We start from the raw sequence: 18,381 nt of genomic DNA, 5'->3' as shown, positions 1-18,381 counted from the left end.
GAGTTTTGCATATCTTTGTAATTGTGACTTTGCAATACTCTAGGTATTTATTTTTAAAGCTATTTCAGTCACTAGAGCATAAAAATGTAAAATATCGTATATGAATTTAATAAAAATGGTGCAAAATTATTGAGGACAAGCATTTACTCTCATTTTGTCTCTATTTTTTCCCTCAAAGGTTCATAACAGTCCCCACTGTTATGGTTCAGTATATACTTGTCATAGGTCTATCAGCTTATTTTTTTCAAACCAAGAAGAAATAATGATTTCAGGACATGAAGTAAGAAAAAATGGAATCAGGTAAGTGTTCTAATGGTGAGTTTTAATATTTTATTGCAAAAAGATAAGGTGGAGTTTGGGAAAATGATGATTCTTGCACAATCCAGATGAAATAATTTAATCTGTACCTTTATTGATCCCTTGCTGTTCTATATTGGGGCTGATAGTGCTCTAGTGTGAGCAGCTGTGACAGTACTGATGTAAAACACTAGTGGGGATAGAATACACTGTATTTACTGTGTTCAGCTTCTCAGCTGTAACCTAACAATTATTTATTCCTTCTTTTTACAGACAAAGTCTGTGTCAGGCAGTCCCAGCTAATCCCTGGTGCATCCTGATAGCATTTTGAACAAGTCAATCATTATTTATTCTTGGTAGCTATAGCTAATATAAGACATGATCGTCTTCTAGATGAGTCTGAATTGGTTAAAAAAAAAGATCTTTTGCCCCTTTGGGGAAAAAAACTCCACAAAATATCTCTGAGGTACATCGAACCTCCAAATTTACCTTTCCTTTTGTAAGTAAAAAGATGTGCCTAAGGCTATCATAAGTGTATTTTACTGATTGTACAGAAATTTTAAGAAAGTTGTTGATGTGCTTTTGCCATCCCCTTTGTAATGCCTTTAGTATCTGAGAATGGTAGCTCTGGTGATATGTTCGACCCAACAGAAGCAACTTTGGAAGACTAGGATTACATCTGTGCTTATTATTGTCCAGTGGTCTTTCACCAAAGGAGGAAGAGGTACAACTGTTTTGTCAGTGGTGTTTTCTCTACTGCAAGCTCCTCCTTTTGCAGATATCTAACCCAGTGATGACCCAGTGCCCAGAAGGGCTGCTGGTGGTTCCTTGCCTAGTGCAGTGTGCTCGTGAACTCGAGTATTCCTCAAAGTGGAGTGCCAGGCTTTGAAAGCAAAGATGCATTATTCTTCAAGACTATAATTGATACAACTAATAGGTGTATCCAGCAGAAAGCACTCATTCTTGATGGTTGATATAGAGAAGTAAACATAAGATAGTAAAAACATGATGAAGAATTGAATGGAGTGATGGTGTACACCCAGGAAAAAGTGCTTGTTGAGTTAGAGGGCAATGTTTTATGTGGTATTTTTCTAGCATGAACCTCATTTCATCTGAGATCTTTGATGTAGACTATATTTTTCCAGATTAATATTGCCTCAGACAGTTGGAAATGCTTTCGTTGAGAGACTGGCGGACTATATTCTGGTGAAGACTACCTTTGGTTTTTCTCTTGCTTGGGATGGAAACTCTGGTATTTATATTAAGCTGACAGAAGATCATAAGGGAAAATCTTGTGGCCTTTGTGGAAATTTTAACGGCAATAAATATGATGACCTGATACTTCAAAACAGTAAGTAAATATCTTACCCTTACTTTGTGTGAACAGTTTCCATGTTCACTTTAAATACACTGCTGTATAAGTGTAATGCTGTAAAAAGGCAGTCCTGTTTTAATTATTTCAGTAAAACAGTATATATTCTCTACTTTTACTTCTCCTCGTCATTAAAGATGGAAAGGGAAAAGGTCCTAGTTCAAGAAAGTATTTATATGTGCATTTAAACATCTTGCTCAGCAAAGCACTTGGGGTATGTTTATCTTAGCCGATGAAAATGCCTTCAAACAATAAATACATAAACAAATGTTGATGGTTTTCTCTGTGTTTAAAGATGAAGGGAAGAGTAGCATCTCTAGTCGATCTTTAATAGCAGCATCATAAAAATCCTAGTTAAAATAAGTAAATTTCAAAGGTGTTTCCTAGGAGTTCCTTGTATCCCCTTGTTGGTATGGTGGACTAAGGGCCTCTGACTACTCTCTGGGATGAGGAGCTGCTTTGTGCTGTGTCTGAGGCAGAGATGACTTTTTAAACTTGTATTCTGTAGCCTAGATAAGGAATACTCCAAGTGGACTTTTGTCCTACTTGCAACTAATATGGGAAAAAAAAAAAAAAAGGAACAAGAATGAGCTTGAAAATATGAGGATTTTTCTCACTCCCTTATACAAACAAAGTAAGATTATCTTTCTGTTACCATTAACTGCTGAGAGAATCTAGTCCCATGGCTCTGCATGTTCTTAAGTCACAAAAGGTATCCCACAGTAACTTTTTTTCTTTTTTTTTATGGTTGGTAGTGGAGCTTTAAAACTTCCTTAGGGAAGGAATGCTCACTCTACATATCTTTGCAGAATCTCTAAAAATCTGCCTGGGTATACATTTTTCATCTTTTCTGCCATGAGAGCAGTAAGTTTTCTGCAGTAACTTCTGCACACCAGAGTACAGTATGCTTAATAACCAGTTTAGTATGGTGATGTGTAATAATAGCAAAAAATAATATTTGGAGGAAATAATGAATTCATGTGATCTCTATAATTCAGTAATTTCAGTATCTTTGGATGTATTATTATGTTTAGATGTATTCTGTTATAAAAGATTTCCTGCTCATACCTGTCTTCATTTTCAGAGCTAAATTTTTTCACCATGATCATTTCATCTAGCATTTTTCTTTATCAGAAATGATAGCATTATTGCAGCGTACAACTGAGAGCCAAATGAATTACTTTAGCCTTGAACCAGTTGTATAACATGGTGTCTTGATTCTGCAAATACAAAGCATGAGATTCTGAGATCTTCACAAGAATAGACTGCTAATTCAGATACCTTCCAAGCTGCAACATTTTCTTAAGAATTTCTAAGTCTTATCAATCATTTGATATAATGATTTCTCTCTTCCAGCTAAACAACTTCCCTGAGTAGTGTAAAGGTAACCCTTAGATCTATCCTGAGTCTTCCAGAATCCAAATGCTCATTATTTGTCATGCTTAAATAAATAAGCTGCTGAGAAGCATATAATATACAATTTCAAAGTACAGTTTAAAAGCAAACCCATTTTCTGTTTCCTTATCTTCACCTTTAATGCCATCTTTGTTGCCTTAATATGAAAGACTGTGTCTGTGTACAAAACTGTTTCAAGGACAATGATTTTATTTTGTGGTATTTTTTAAAGACTTAGAAGTTTTTTTCAAACCATGTCAAAATGTACATAAAGTATTTTTAATGTTTTTGTAGAATCAGAGTTATAACAGCAGGTTTATCTCTAGATTAAACCCCAGCTTTTTGTGTTTGGGAAAGGTCTTCTGCATAAAGAAATACTCTGTCAGAGAGGAAGAAATATTTTAGGTTTCCTTTGCTCTTAAGCAAAACAGACTGATGGTTAGTCATTTATTTGTGGAGGTCCAAGTATCTCATTAGTGTGCTTTGTGGCTTTCCACATTGCAGTGTCCAACTTTGTACCTCTTGTGCTAGAAGTTGGATGAAATTTTCTATGGTAGAGCTCTGTGAAAAAAAACCCCTCTAGCTGATTTCATTTCAATATCTTGTCTCCTAGCCATGCGTGGATATAGATAACCATAGCATAGACAATTACTGTCAGGTTCTTCAAGGTGGAGGCAATATACCCTTTTTAACCTAATAAAGAATGTAGAGAAAATGCAATATTTAGTTCTTGCTGCAAGTATATGGGAATTTTGTGTCTGTTTTTTTACTGCCAAACTTCTTGTATGTTCCTGTATCTAAGCCTGTTGCCATGACTTCCAGTCCCACATCTTGTTCATTAACTCTCCCATGCTTGTGCTGTGAGAAGAGCCTGGCATTTTGTGCCTCTGTGTTGTAGGGCTTTTCTGCAATAAGGGAAAGGGAGGGAGATAATAGCACTAACTGACCTTTGTGAAACGTGATGAAAGACTTAAATTGCTTCAAAGAAATGTATTTTTTCTTAAGTGTTCAATGCCTTCCACTTGTGATTATTTGTATATTTATTATGAAATTATCAATGATTGTGCTTAAAATAAGCCGACACCTTGTCATGTATTTTTTCAATATTTTCATTTAAATGTAGTATAAAATACAACCTGAAATAAAAAGGGAAAGATATTACGTTTCTTTATGACTCGTACTCTGAAATCATCTGTAATTGAGGTAATGAACACATTGAAAAATGACTAAAATTTTCAAAGTTGTCTTATGTGTTTGTGTTGACAATTTTTTATTATTGCTCTCCCAATGTTTTTATGCAGTAGGTGAACATACAGAAGACATTGCTGAATTTGCGAATAGCTGGGCTGTGCAAGCCTCAGATGATATAGCTTGTGTTCCTACTGCCTCAGATTTTCCCAGTCCTTGCTCAGCCAATGCAGAATCCACTGAGGTAAATTAATTATATTTTACATATGTACATAGATACATGTATTTTCTTAATCTTCACTGCCTACTGATGGTACAAGAATCTAACAATATACACAATGTTGAAAAAGCCTTAAATGCATTGAAGCTTTGGGAAAGATTCAGATCAGGGCTGTTACTAGGGAGTGCCTAAAGTTCTTCATATGTTTAGCTTAGAAGTACAAAGGCTCAGATTGGATGTGCCAAGTGGCACCAATCTGCTGGCAGAGCTCTTCATTACTGCATTAAACTTGGGTTCAGTTTCCAGTTCTGGCATCTTGCACCTCATTATTTTACCAATTGTGAAATACTGCAGAAATAGTTGCAGGTCAGCTACTGCATTGACACAAAATTCTTTTCTTTGCCATTTCACACTTTTTCATCCCAGGTGGTTTAGGACCAGCATGCAGTCAAGCAAACCTAGGCACAGAGGAAAAATTTTAGGAAGAATAATGAAAGAGATATATAAGTAAATTAAGACAACACCATGCTCAAATTTTAATGGGGATATAAAGGACCTTAGACTAGGGAAACAAAGCTAAAAAGAATGATGCCTATTCAGAAAGTGTTGGCTAACTTCCATTTACTGATTCTCCTTAATGCACAGGACATATTCTTCAAGTGCCAAATATTCCTACAGTTTCCTTTTCTCAGCTGTCATGAAAGTATAGATCCGTATTCTTATATTTCAAGCTGCATGAATGATCTTTGCAGGTAAGTACTGAAATTCTTGTATATTTAATCTTGACACATGAAATGAATGCTCAGTCTTTTGTGTGGGACCAGAATGAAAGAACATTGTGGGAAGTTGGGAAGAACCAAGCTCAAAATGAAAGAGATGGGGTTTCTCAGGGGGTAATTTGTGTGGGAACAAAAGGTACAGAACCATCCTGACAAGGGATATTTGATTGCTGAGGGCTTACGTAGATTCAAGGAAACATTAGACAAGTAAGTGTAAGGTAAATTCATGGAGAATCACTCATGACAGGAAATGAGTTGCTAATCACAAAAAACCCATGAAACTTTTATCTGGAGGTCCAGAAACAGAACTATGTGGAGATGATACTAGGAAAAAATATCAACAATACTGGAAGGGCTGGGCCATTTGTCAGATGAAGCTGGACTATTTTTTATGAGTAACTACTATCATTCAAATTAGTAGAAGTTTTACAAAATGGTGCCATTTACTTAAATCCAGAGTTGCCAAAAGAAATTGAACTCATTTGTTTTGATGGCAGACACCCCCCCCCCTCAGCTGCTGGCAGTGTAGGAAACCTGGTATCCTAATTAATTCTAGTTATCCAAGTTAAAATTGTACTCCAGTAATTGAAGACATAATTGGGCAATGTACCACTTTCTTTTTGGTAAGGTTTCAAATGAAGAAGCAATTGTCAGAAATAGGACGATTTTTTCCAGAATATATAATTCTCAGAGTATCATCAGTTTAATTAAAAGCACACAGAAAGGATCACAAGACTAAACATTATGATCCCTCAGTATAATCCATTTAAACTTGTTAGTTCAATTTTTGATGAATGTTTAGTTTTCTGATTTACCATATAGTCAAGATAGAAAAATTTGTGTTTGTAGGCAAACACTGGTGTTGCTCAGAAAAGAGTTGCCTCTGTATGGTCTCTGTGTAACTCAGGAATTTATTGTGACTTTTGAAGAATAATGAAAGCCATTTCTTTTAAGTAGGCTATTGAATCAGTGCTGTGGTGTTAAGGAGGGTTGGATTTTTTGTGAACAATCTGATTCGTGTTGATGTGAATTTTGTGAATGTTAAAAACCTTGAAGTTTCTAAGTCTCAGAAACTCATTAATTTAGGCTTATTTTGTTTCTAAAAGAGACCTCTCTTCTTGTGGCTTAGTGTCAGTTTATGAAGGTTTTTTTGTGTGGCCATAGTATACTCCAAGTATTCTTTCTATTAAGACCCATTTAATTGGATTAGATAAGGAGAGTTGGAGAGACTCTGATCTCTGTAACAAAGAGTGCAGTGGTGTTTGATTTGATAATAGATGTGTTGAAAGCAGAATACAAATACAATATAACATATTCTTAAGACGATTAATTTTGGAAGCATTATCCGGTGTGCTAAGGGGAATACTCAGTTGATCTGTCATAAACATGCTTATAATAGAAATGTCATGTTGTGACTAGTTTATTTTGGCATCAGATCTTCCAGAGCAAATGTTGTGAGTTCAACTTTCACAGTAACAAAAGTTTGGTGGTATTTCACCATATGTGACTTACATCTGAATAAAATTTGAACTTGCTTAAATATTAATGAATGTCTTTTTACTCGATTCTGGTAAAAATGCACTGTACAGCTTTTTCTGTATGGACTAAGGCAGAAATCTTGACTTTGCCCAAGGCTCTGCTGCCCTGAGCCTGTCCACAGTATTCAGTGGATAACACTTCTGGCTCTGAGAACTTCAGCACAAAGGATTCCACTGATACGGTTCTTCTTGTCTAAGTTCAAGGCAATTGGAGACTTGAAGTTCTCACTTGAACCAGAATGTCTTTTATAAGTGTAGGTCAGAGTTTCTATGTCATGCAGGATGGAGAGGTCTGAGATGGGGATCTCGAGACTGTTGAGCTGTCCATTGCATTCAAGAAAAGGTCCTGTTTCTCTTTCACTTCAGGCAGCTCTTTTTAAAAATAATAGATTAGTGGCTTTACTCATTGTTGTAGTGTTAAAATGAAATAACTTTTAGTGAGATCAATGATAAAACCACAATGTGTATTCAGTATAGCTTTTTCCTTTTTATATTTTCCCTGTGTGCCTTTATGACCGAGTGGTGTCAGCTATGCGTGCCATGTCACATGGCAGGAATTTTTAGATGGGATTTTTTTTCCTTGATTATTCTCTTATTTTATCATTTCAGAGTGGATGATGATGAAACATACTGCAGGGCAGTGACAGAGTACGCTAGAGCATGTTCTCACGCTGGGTCCCCGGTGCGGGACTGGAGGGATGACTTTCCTGCCTGTAGTAAGATTCTTCAATAAAGCATGAACCTTTGAGATATCCCATATATTCAGTTCAAATATTCCACCTTGACAACATTTTTCCTTGTAGAACTCAAACCTAATACTCAAGCTGATCAGCCAGTTTCACTCTTGCTGGCAAACAATGAAGTCAATGACTTGACCAAGGAATATTTTAATTGTGCTAGGATTTAGATTCATACAAAATTCATGTTTGTTTGGATTTCTTGAAACGTCATGTGTGCTGATCATATTCTAGGATAAAGAGCAAACACCTGTGGAGATTTGCCGTTGCTCTTTGTCCCAGAAGACCTCTCAGCCTCTACTGGCCCTATAACAGAATTAATGTAGTTAATCCAGCTCCTTCTTGTTATCATTACCACCCATCAATTGCAGCACATTCTCATGCACAAGGCTTAGAACTGGCTGAGATATGTAAGCATTCACAGAATGTCACAGAAGCTATAACTTATTTTGGAGAGATGTTATAAGGATTTGCTAAAGAAAGACTTAAATATTGACAAGAGCTTCACCATAGCTCGTCAGTTAAAACTCCTCCAAAACATGCATTTTACTTGATTGGATTACCTATCTATACCAGAAGAGCTGCACAATGTTTATTTGACAGAAATGGATTTTCTAGCACGGAAAGAGAAATTGCACTAATGTTCAGTATACCATGGGTTTTTTTTTAGCTGAGAAGTGTGAAGACACCTTTGTTCACCGTGACTGTATCAGTTGTTGCCCACCAACTTGCACATTTGAAAAGGATTGTCTTGGCAGCAATCTGCACTGTTTAGATGGCTGTTACTGTCCAGATGGTAAATATTGTCAATGTTATTTCAAAAATATGTGTAAAGCTACTATCCAACATCATAATGATGTCTAAATAGACTGTGGTTAAAGTTAATGCCTGGAAACTATGAATATTGTAAATTCTGCCCTAGATGTTGTTATTGTCACTGTGATTCTGCCCTTTATTGTGCGATAAACATTCATCTAGAATAAAAAGGTGTCTCAGCATGCAATGTCAGTTAAAATCTGGAGATGTTACTAGTTCTTCCTACAATAGGATATTGCACAGATTTAGCCCACTTTATTTGAATTATTCAAAGATCTATAGAAATTTTGCTTTAACATGCTCTGTACAAGAAACCAAAATTTCCGAGACTGTATGGGACAAAAATTATTGACTGGACTATGAACCATCCTAGTTCTAGACAGACTAAAGATAGTGAGATTTCAGAACCTTTTCATTTTTGAGTCTGTACAGTTTTACATGCTTAAGGCAGACATTTTTCATAAAGCAATGATTCAGAGTGACAACTTCTTATTAGGGAGCTGAGCTCTGAGCTCTCTGCACTTACTGGGCAAATGTTTTTGCTGGTCCTTGTTTAAGACTGATAACATCACCTCCTGGGAGACTGGAAAGTTTGAGTCAGATGGGGGAAGAGCAGTGATCTGGGTAGGTTAATTTGTTTTATATCCCATTAATTAACTTCTTTCCCCACAGGTCTCATTATGGAAAATGGAACTTGTATCTCTTTGTCGAATTGTCCTTGTATTTATCATGGAACTGCTTTCCCTGTAGGCTCAAAAATTGAACAAGAATGTAGCAACTGGTATGTGAAAGCCTGTGTGTTTCATCTCTCAAGGACTACTGGCCATAGTTAGTTTAACATGGTCACACTCAAATTTTAAACAAAAGATACTGTTTATGTTTTACAGTCTGAGGCCGGTATGTCACTAAAATACACAGTCTATTCTGTGTGAATTCAAGGCATATCAATTAACTCAAAACTACTTATTTTGCTAACAATCTGAACACTATTACTCTATTTTGTGATTTTCCTTTTTAGTATTTGTGTTGGTGGCATTTGGAACTGCACTGATCATGACTGTCCAGGTATTTGTATTTCATTACTCTTTTCTCACTTCATAACAAAAACGATAAACTTTTCTAAAGACAGCAGGACCCTATATGATCCAAGGCTTTTGGCCACCAGTTTAGGCAGAAAGATTAAGCAGGTGTATATTGACAGTAGCTGTGGGCCAGCTAGAATGAAGCTGTTATTTGCCTGATCATACTCATCCTGACTTTTCTCACATGCTTCCCCTACCTCTGTGCTACATCCACGTGTTGTTTTCTATCTCTTGTTTATGTTTAGTGTTATTTGCCACAGATGGTGTATTTTTACTGCCCGTGCAGTACCTAGGCCAGGTATAAGAATCTCCTCACTTTCAGGGGCAACTTTATTGCAAGTAATAAGAAAACCATCATTACAATACTGTGGGCTGCATTTTCTCTCTTGTAATAGCAGTTTATGTTTGAATAATCATCCTTATCTTTAAAAATAGCATGTCTCTGTAATGAATTACACAGAGGAACATGGAGCAGGCAGATGGTGAAACTCCCTTGATAGTTCTGTACCTCATACGAGATTATAGTATGAAGCTTGTGAAAGTGAGATTTTTTTTTACAAATTAAGGAGCCCTCTTTGAATGAAGTAATAAAGCTTAACAGTTGTTAAGCAAGGCTTGACAGTGTGGATCTGTAATTGAAAACAATTGCCATTGAGAAACACTCCCTATGTCTTATGTGTGTTGTGTGTGCACGTGAGGGGTTTATTATAACTACTTTGCCTGGTCCTAGGGAGAGAGTTGCTGTTAGCAGTGGGAGCAGGTTAGATGTGCTCCAACAGAGTACCTCCTGCAGCCAAAATGGATCTAGTTTGTGTGCTGTGATGCTGTACCATGGTGTGAATGAAAGTGTGGTGAGTGGAGATGAGCTGGAGACTTGCTTCAGCAGTGCATTCCTGATTTGAACTGGAAAAAGTCCCAAAATGTGTGCCCTGATGACATCTGCATCCCCTTCATATCTGTGGCAGCAAGCAGTTCCATAATACCTAGAAGGATGGAGAAAGAGGTCCTCTTTCATACTGAGTCATGGGAAAAAATGACAAAAAGGTTCTAGGATACTTCTGAATTGTAATAAAGAGAAAAGTCTATTGTGTTTTAGTCATAGGCCTCTCACCTTGTTAGAACCAAAAGATGCTGCACATGGATGTGTTCTTTATGAGATGGTATCTGTTGGAAATAGATGTTTCTAGCATAACTTTTTCTAAACGCCATTACTATTATGTAGATTAGTCTCCTAGAAATCAGGAGAAAATTTCTTGTTATTCCTCTCTTACATAATTTGCAGAATAATGCTACATTCTTATGTAAGTGAACATTCTTTGTACTTTTTCTCTCAAGCTGAGTGCTCCATCACAGGCAGCTCTCATTTCACAACATTTGATGGACGTCATTTTACCTTTCTTGGGATTTGCCAGTACATTTTGGTAAAAGGCACTGGAAAAAACAAATTCACAATCACTTTACAAAAAGCACCTTGTGGACAGGTAAAATACATTTTTTTGAAATGTTGAAACAATCAGGTCCATCCATATTTCAGGCAATCTTCTATAAATTCTACTGTAAACTACATGGTAATGTTAAATAGAAAATATAAACTGAAACCATCTAACAGTTTTTTTTTTATTTTTTGTATTGTTACATGTTATACTGCCCTTTGTAAAAGCTATTGCAACTTTAGAGGGATCAAGTCTAAAGAGTTACTAATTTATGCATATTGAAGTTGTATAAACACCTTTAGTTATGCTACCAACAGATGTCAGGCTTTGAAAAAGCTGCTGTTGGCAGAACTATAGGTTTAATACATCACTATTTAGGCAAGAATTTTTTTTTTTGTAGATTTAGATTTCATTTGATATGTTATAACATATTTAATTTGTTGGAACAGTGTCTTTTAGAAAACCATCTATGAGACTAGGCACCACTTATACTTGTTTTAAGGTATTTTGGCAGACATTCCACAACAGGCTTTAGGAATAAAGGTGCTTATAAAGTGTGCTTACCTGTGGGAGTGGATTTCATGATGCTGTTAGGCTCTCAGGAGAAGGGGCCTTGAGACTGTGACTCACAGCTGACCATGTGCTGAGGACAGGGATGTCTGAACACCTCAGCAGGGAGCAATGCCCTACTCTGGGACTGTCTCTCATGTCCTCCTTTCAAAAGCTTGATTAGGAGCTGATGCCTCTCTACCTTCCTTGTAAGCACCTTCTTCTCCTGCACAGAGGTTGAGACAGCTGTTTCTGCATTTCAGGTGGCCTCAAGCATGAAATGGTTAGTTAGGTATCCACTGAAAAATAAGGTTGCCACAGGTAATAATCTTTTGTAGAGCTCTAGGCACCTTGAAAAATTTCTGGATGAAAACAGAGGGGTCCCTGGGGAGCATAAGATGCTTGGTTTCAGCTAATTCTGTGTTGGCTTTTGTCCTGTTTTTAGGTTCATAAATTCTGCCTGGATAGTACACTAAAATGAAGTGTGTGACATGGTTTATAGGCCACAATTTTTCAATAGTCAGATATTTATAAATCATTGTAATATAATACTGGAGAACTTATGTCCTTTTTGTCTATAATCAGAGATCATCACTACATTTTATGTGTGACAAAATTTCTTTTTCCTGCATTGCTGCATTTGTGCTCTGGTTGCAGCAGCTTGATTTAGATCAGGTCCAACTCTTGCTCTACCAATGGTTAACCCATCAATGAGCTGTACCCAAGGTGGCCATGCAAATGTGGAATTTTCAACCCAATATCAGTAGCTGGGGACCTCTGTCCACTTACTATAACACTATAATACTGCCATAATAGCTAAAATGCATTCTCCTAGCATATGAAGATTATGCATAAGCAATGTTATATGATGTTGTACATACAATTTTGAGTGCCTTGTTTAATGCTTTGAGCGATAGTTTACAACTGATTTACCTGATGATAGTTCTGATATTTCTTTTCTGTATGCTTTTTTCCCCCCCTGCTTGTTTGGTTCTGTTTTCCATGGTAATTTTAATGTCATTGCCTGTTTCTGATGGTGAAACTTGTTTCTACTTAGAACTTTGACCACGCCTGCATTGAGTCTATAACACTGGTTCTTGAAGATGATGTGAGGAAACAAGTAACTCTCACAAGATATGGTCAAATCCAGACTGTCCCTAACCAAGTTTTTAACCTCAATGGTAAGAAGTGCATGAAGAAGAATATTACCAGAGTTCAGAGTTATTATTCAGAGTTCTGTCTCTTATATGCTCCAAAAATTTTTAATAATAAAAAAAAAGAAATTCTTTAAAAGAAGGTATTTCTTTAAACATAACTTATAAAAGCATACAATCACTTGCTTCTCAGAACATTAATAATAGTTATAGAAATTTACTTTTATCGTCTGTAAAACAATCCTTCATTATGCCCTCATTTCTTTGCATTTCTTATCTTACAGAGTACCTAGAAATTCCACTCATTTTGTTTGTGTTTAGGGGGAGAGAGGTAAGATAAAAAAAGGAAGTGAAGAGACCTTGATGCTAAGGTCTAGCTTGTTTAAATCTTTTTAGACTAAATAGGATGGAATAGAATCCATGTGCTCCATGGGATCAATTATATTGATTTCACTGCTAACTTATGTTGTGATTTCAGAGAGGTTACTTCACGGTTTTGGAAAGGCTAGTAAAAGAAACTGTGCTTAAAAGCATATTATAATATTAAACACTGAAGGTAGAAATTATATTGCTAAATTTTGAAATTTACAGTGACCAGTTACTGAAATTTTAGTCTCCTTCTAAAAGAGTAAAGTGAGAATAAAGTTCTTCTCCAGCGTTCAGCAAAACAAATTTTAAGGAGTCCTGCGCTGGTGATTGCGGCTATGTCTTTTTTTCACTGAATTTGTCTACTCACAGTACTGCTTTTGGCATTCACAGTTTCCTGTGGCAATGAGCTTCATAGCTCAGTTATACTCTATGTTGACAGTTCTGCTTTATAATTTGATTGGTAACTTCATTTTATTTCTTTTGAATTAGTCCCTACTCACTTTCTTGTCTCTTTCCACAGTCTGCAACAAATATAATCTATGAAAAGTATTTTGGTGTCACATTCTTGATAATTGTGTGTTTCTAGTAAGTCTGATCCCCTAAGGAATCTTTAAGGATTTTATTTTCCTCTCTTGGTTTATGCACCTGAGTCTGTGTGTGTGCATGTGTAGAGGCTGCTTATGAAGGTAGATCTACTTTAGGCTGTCAGCTGCAAGTAGCCCAACTGTGTGTAGTAAATGAATGCTGTGGCTGTGAAATTTCCATTTCCTCACATAATGGATTTGCTGAGAAGGAAAGCTGGGAATTTGATAGGGGCTCAGTTCACATACAGTCCAAGGAAGGAGCTATACTGGTGTCATGTCAATAGTGGTAAGAGAGAACCTGCCATCTAAAGATTCAATACACTTTACAGACATCTGTTACTTACTCTTGTAATATCACTGGAGACTAAAAGACAAGGGATTTCTTGTCTTGCCTTCTCATTGCCAGAGGCTTGCAGTTGCATTGCTTACTTCTAAAATAAAAAAAACCAAACAAAGAGAGGTGCAAGCATGGTTTCTAGATAACTCACAGGTACAGAAAGGTATGACATTTTAAAAATGTCAACAGTAGGTAAAATTCCTGATTTGTGTTATTACTGGAAGTAAGCTCAGAAAGAGAATGGGTGAGGCTATTTGGCTGATGGTGAGGTTGTGCACAGTTTTTCATTTTTTGTCTGTTTTCAAAATTTTTTTTTGCTTAATGGGTAAACCAGTACAACCTGGAAGTTGGGTTTCAGTGACTTTGTTTTTCTTCTTCTTTTGCTATGTTCAGGGGCTATTGAAATTCAGAATATATCTTCTTTCTTTGTTCAACTGAAAACTAGTTTTGGTTTGAAGATACTGTTTGCTAAAGATGGAGAGAGGATCTATGTTCAAGTTGATGTCAGATGGAAGAGAAGAACATTAGGACTATGTGGAACTTACAATGGAAATTTAAGAGATGATTTTCTGTAAGTTTCATGTTGTGCATTTATATTGTGTTTAAGAACAAGTGAAAAGTTTTGTTGAATATAATCATCTGATGATTTGATTTCATTAACATGCTCAAACTTTATTAAACTAACCAATATAAAATGTCTTAATTAAAATGGTAGTCACTTTTATAAATATGAAAGTCAAAAATTTATGCATTTTAAGACATTTTGTTAAGTATTTATAGAAAGCTACCATATTATTTGTAGAAGTTTCTGGATGATGATATTATTTGAATGTTCTTTTCCCTTTATTATTGCTCCCTTATCTTCAGAGCAAATATATGAGCACTGAGAAAAAGAATGGGTGATAATACTTGTATCATCCTCACATGCCTGACACTTACTTCCCCTTGATTTTCCTCCCCACATCAAGTTCAATGTAAAAAAATGTAATTCTGAATCACAGGAATATTTTAATTAGAAGGGCACACTTTCCTTACTTTTTAACCTTATTTCCTCCAAAGTTCCTCAAGATATAATGTCACAAAATTTGTCTGCACAGCAGACTTGGAATATAGGAACATTTTCACAGGAATAAAATAATGCGGAAAAAGTTTCATATGCCCTCTCTTTTCTATACCTCAGAGATGGAAATTCTTTTGGCACGTTGACTGTTTAATGTGACTATGCATCTAAGCCTTTTTAATGAGCTTGCATCCTCACCCATGTACACCCTGAGGTCAGCAGGATGATTGCAGTGTTGGTATTTTCCTTTTCAGATCTCCAGCAGGGATGATAGAAGGGACCCCACAACTTCATGCCAATGCATGGAAGGTTTCCTCAGCGTGCTCCATACCTATCAATATTCCTGTGGTTGATCCCTGCAATGTGAATCAGCAAAATGGTATATTTTCACACGGGAGTCTGGACTTAGCTGTATCTTCTTATTATGGGACAGTTTTTTTTTTCTCTGTGAAAAAGTTGCACATACATGTATTTCAGTTTCAGGTTTGGATGTGTACTTTTTTTTTTTTTTTTTTTTTTTTGCTTTGGCAATGACCATTTTCCCATACATTTTTTATGTAAAATGAAGTATGTACTAGATAAATGAAAGCTAGTTGGTCATTTAGTGCTGGGTGTACTGGGTATGAGCACTAAATTCTGCTGTCTACTATACATGCAGATTTTTCACTATCTATGGTCCTGTAAATTCTGCCAGTTGAGAGGAAAGATTGATGCATGATTGTTAAAGAAAGTACAGGAGACAGTGTTGAGAATAAAGGTCCTGTCTCTGGCTTCTCCAGGCTTATTGCATTAAAAATTTCTTTATCCTCCATCTATGTTCTCTGACAAAATCTTGCAGACAATCTGAGAGCCTTGAATTTGTTCAAATTCCTGGGCAAAGATTTAGTTTTGGCTGGTTGGCATGCCTATGGTTTGTGTTGAACTTTCACTGTCTCCTTTTTGCATTGCTGTTCTTTTCAATTAATGAAGACAATGGGTAGACTGTAGTTGCCAATTCTGACAGAATGTAGTCTAATATTTTTAATATTTCAGACATCAGATCTCACTAGGGATGTGGGATTTATCCATATATAAAGCCCGCCGAAGCAAGGCTAGAATAACAATAAATCTCTAAAAAAGTGGGGAATTCTAGGAGTTTTTATACCCTCCTTGTTGTCTGTCTTCTCAAGACAGCCAGATCAGCTCGGAGCCTTCATGCCTCACCCTCAGTTCTGTGCTAGCTCAGTGAAGGTAGAGTTTGACATAACTTTGAGCTGCTTAGAGCAGGACTGCATGACTTTCTGAGAGTCCTTTTCAGCCTGAATTTTACTATGATCCTCTAATAATCACTGTGAAAAAGCAGTGGAGAGTGAAGTGATTCACGCCACACTACAAGCACAGCCATCATTTCCAGGTCTGAGATGATAGTGACCTGATTAACAAAAAAAAAAAAAAAAAAAAAAAGATTGTTTGTTTGGTTACTTATTTTGTCAGGTTAATTTTCAACTGAGTTAAGTTTAGTCCTTGAATCTAGTTTACTGAGAGTCCAAAAAATATGAAATTCTTCTGTCAATGTGTGTGTGTGGAAATGAACATGGAAGTTGAAGGAGAGGTGCATTTTTTTAGCAGCAAAAGTGGCTCAAATATAACCCACATCACAGAGTTCCTTAGCTATTCCACCACTTGTGGTGGTAGTCTGCTTCAGTGGCCGGAGGGCTGGAGGAGGATTTGTTGCTGCTGGAAGGTGTATGGCCAGTTTGGGATTTGTGTGCCCTCAAGCTCTGCTTTGTAATACTTCCTGAGACCAAATGCCAGGAAGTACATGGCCATTGTTGGTGTTAAAGCTAAATGAATGTCAAGTAGGAAAACCATATTCCAAGCTTGGAGGGACTTTTTAACTATTCTTTTGAAATATATTATTTTGGCATTTAAATTTCCTCTGTTATAAGAGGAAGGCATAACTTAGTATTTAGTTTTAGTAAAGTTATTTTTGTCTTAAGTGGAGTTTGCTGTAGAGAGATTTGCCTGTAATATCAATTTTAAACTGTAGAATTTTTACAGGAAGAGATTGTATGCAAGTGTTTATTGCACACCTGGCTATGTTTGGTTTTAATATTGCGTGCTATTCATTTGACTAACTGTTAAGTTAAAATGGACCTGGTTAAAACAATGTCACCTTCTCTTAGCTGGGTATGCATCTCACTGTGATATCATCAACCAAGACGTGTTTGCTCCCTGCCATGCCTACATCAGTCCAGGGCTGTACTACCAGCTCTGCCGCTTCGACGCGTGCAAATGTGGAAGCAGCTGCCTGTGCAACGCTTTGGCGCACTATGCTTATGTCTGTGGCAAGCACGGCGTCGTCATTGACTTCAGAGCTCATGTTTCTTACTGTGGTGAGTAACAGTTCCATAATGGAATATCTTTTAGAAACGTGTAAAACTCTACAGATTTCAATCACTCCACAAAATGTAAGGGTTGGCTTCTTTTTCCTGGAAACTAGAGTTGTGCCATGGTGTAATGATGTACTAGGGCAGAATGGTTACAGCCTTTACATCAGACATCAGAGTTGGTGCCCTGAGCTGCCTCATGTGGATGTCTGCCCTTTCTATTGGTCACAGAGAGAAACTGAATTCTTTCTTTGATGCCCCCATTAGGATAAAGGAGTCAGGGAGTGGCAGGAGTGAAGCCATTCCCTAAGGGAAGGCAAGCTGGGCTGGCCGGGTCTCCCTAGATTGGGCAGGGCAGGGTGTGTGATGCAGTAATAATTTAAAACAAAGCATTTCACATAATCCTAGAGTATCATGAACTGGAAGGGACCCGCAAGGGTTACTGAAGTCCAACTGCTGTATTTCTGTTTCTAAGCTATATAGCAATGCCTCAGTCTTAGCTAGACCATTCACCTCTTGGAAGCCTGAATTACTAGATAGATACCGTATTTGACATATAGAAAGAACAGAAAGCTACTGTTTGCAAAACAGATTATTCCAGTCAAAGAATTATTTTAACAAAAACCCACCTTAATCTAAATATTTCTAACTTAAGAAATTGGTAAAAAGGCATGTTTTCCTCATGCTTTTCAACTAAGCCCAGTGCAACAAGAGACCACTTTTCTTTGATTTTTTTGAACTTCCATGATACACTACTTTGTTTTCCATTTTTCAGATTTTAAGAGTATGCTGTTCCCTCTTTCCCCCTCTTTTTCCTCCAGCTGTGATGTGTCACAGTGGTATGCTTTATCATCAGTGCTCTTCTTTTTGTAAACATTCCTGTGCTTCACTTTCTATGGCAAATATCTGTGCTGATGACTGTGCAGAAGGATGTAATTGTCCTGATGGGAAGTATTTTGAAGAGTCAGTCAACTTTTGTGTATCAATGTAAGTAATAAAAAAATAGAATATATGTATGAGCACATTTTCCTCTTTCCAGCAAGATTTAAAGTAGCTTTTCTGCTGTTTCCCTCAAGATGCAGACTGGCTAGAGAAGATAACA

The 18,381-nt window shown here is 36.7% G+C and overlaps 1 protein-coding gene across 1 annotated transcript in view; it reads left to right on the top strand.

The window, feature by feature from the left end:
- OTOGL (otogelin like) overlaps positions 1–18,381 on the top strand; it is a 91,945-nt gene that overhangs the window by 9,396 nt on the left and 64,168 nt on the right. Inside the window, exons 7-20 of the mRNA XM_059847928.1 lie at positions 179–300; positions 1,443–1,648; positions 4,369–4,496; positions 5,118–5,224; positions 7,399–7,505; positions 8,197–8,322; positions 9,015–9,123; positions 9,361–9,407; positions 10,760–10,905; positions 12,464–12,587; positions 14,244–14,421; positions 15,165–15,289; positions 17,076–17,285; positions 18,101–18,266. Of these exons, the coding sequence (XP_059703911.1) occupies positions 179–300; positions 1,443–1,648; positions 4,369–4,496; positions 5,118–5,224; positions 7,399–7,505; positions 8,197–8,322; positions 9,015–9,123; positions 9,361–9,407; positions 10,760–10,905; positions 12,464–12,587; positions 14,244–14,421; positions 15,165–15,289; positions 17,076–17,285; positions 18,101–18,266 (1,901 nt within the window). The remainder of the gene's footprint in view (positions 1–178; positions 301–1,442; positions 1,649–4,368; positions 4,497–5,117; positions 5,225–7,398; positions 7,506–8,196; positions 8,323–9,014; positions 9,124–9,360; positions 9,408–10,759; positions 10,906–12,463; positions 12,588–14,243; positions 14,422–15,164; positions 15,290–17,075; positions 17,286–18,100; positions 18,267–18,381) is intronic.

This window comes from Haemorhous mexicanus, chromosome 5 (genome assembly GCF_027477595.1).
Source record: "Haemorhous mexicanus isolate bHaeMex1 chromosome 5, bHaeMex1.pri, whole genome shotgun sequence".
Classification (NCBI taxonomy): Eukaryota; Metazoa; Chordata; class Aves; order Passeriformes; family Fringillidae; genus Haemorhous; species Haemorhous mexicanus.
Note: the sequence above shows the minus strand (reverse complement) of the source record. Positions and strands in the feature narration are given on the sequence as shown.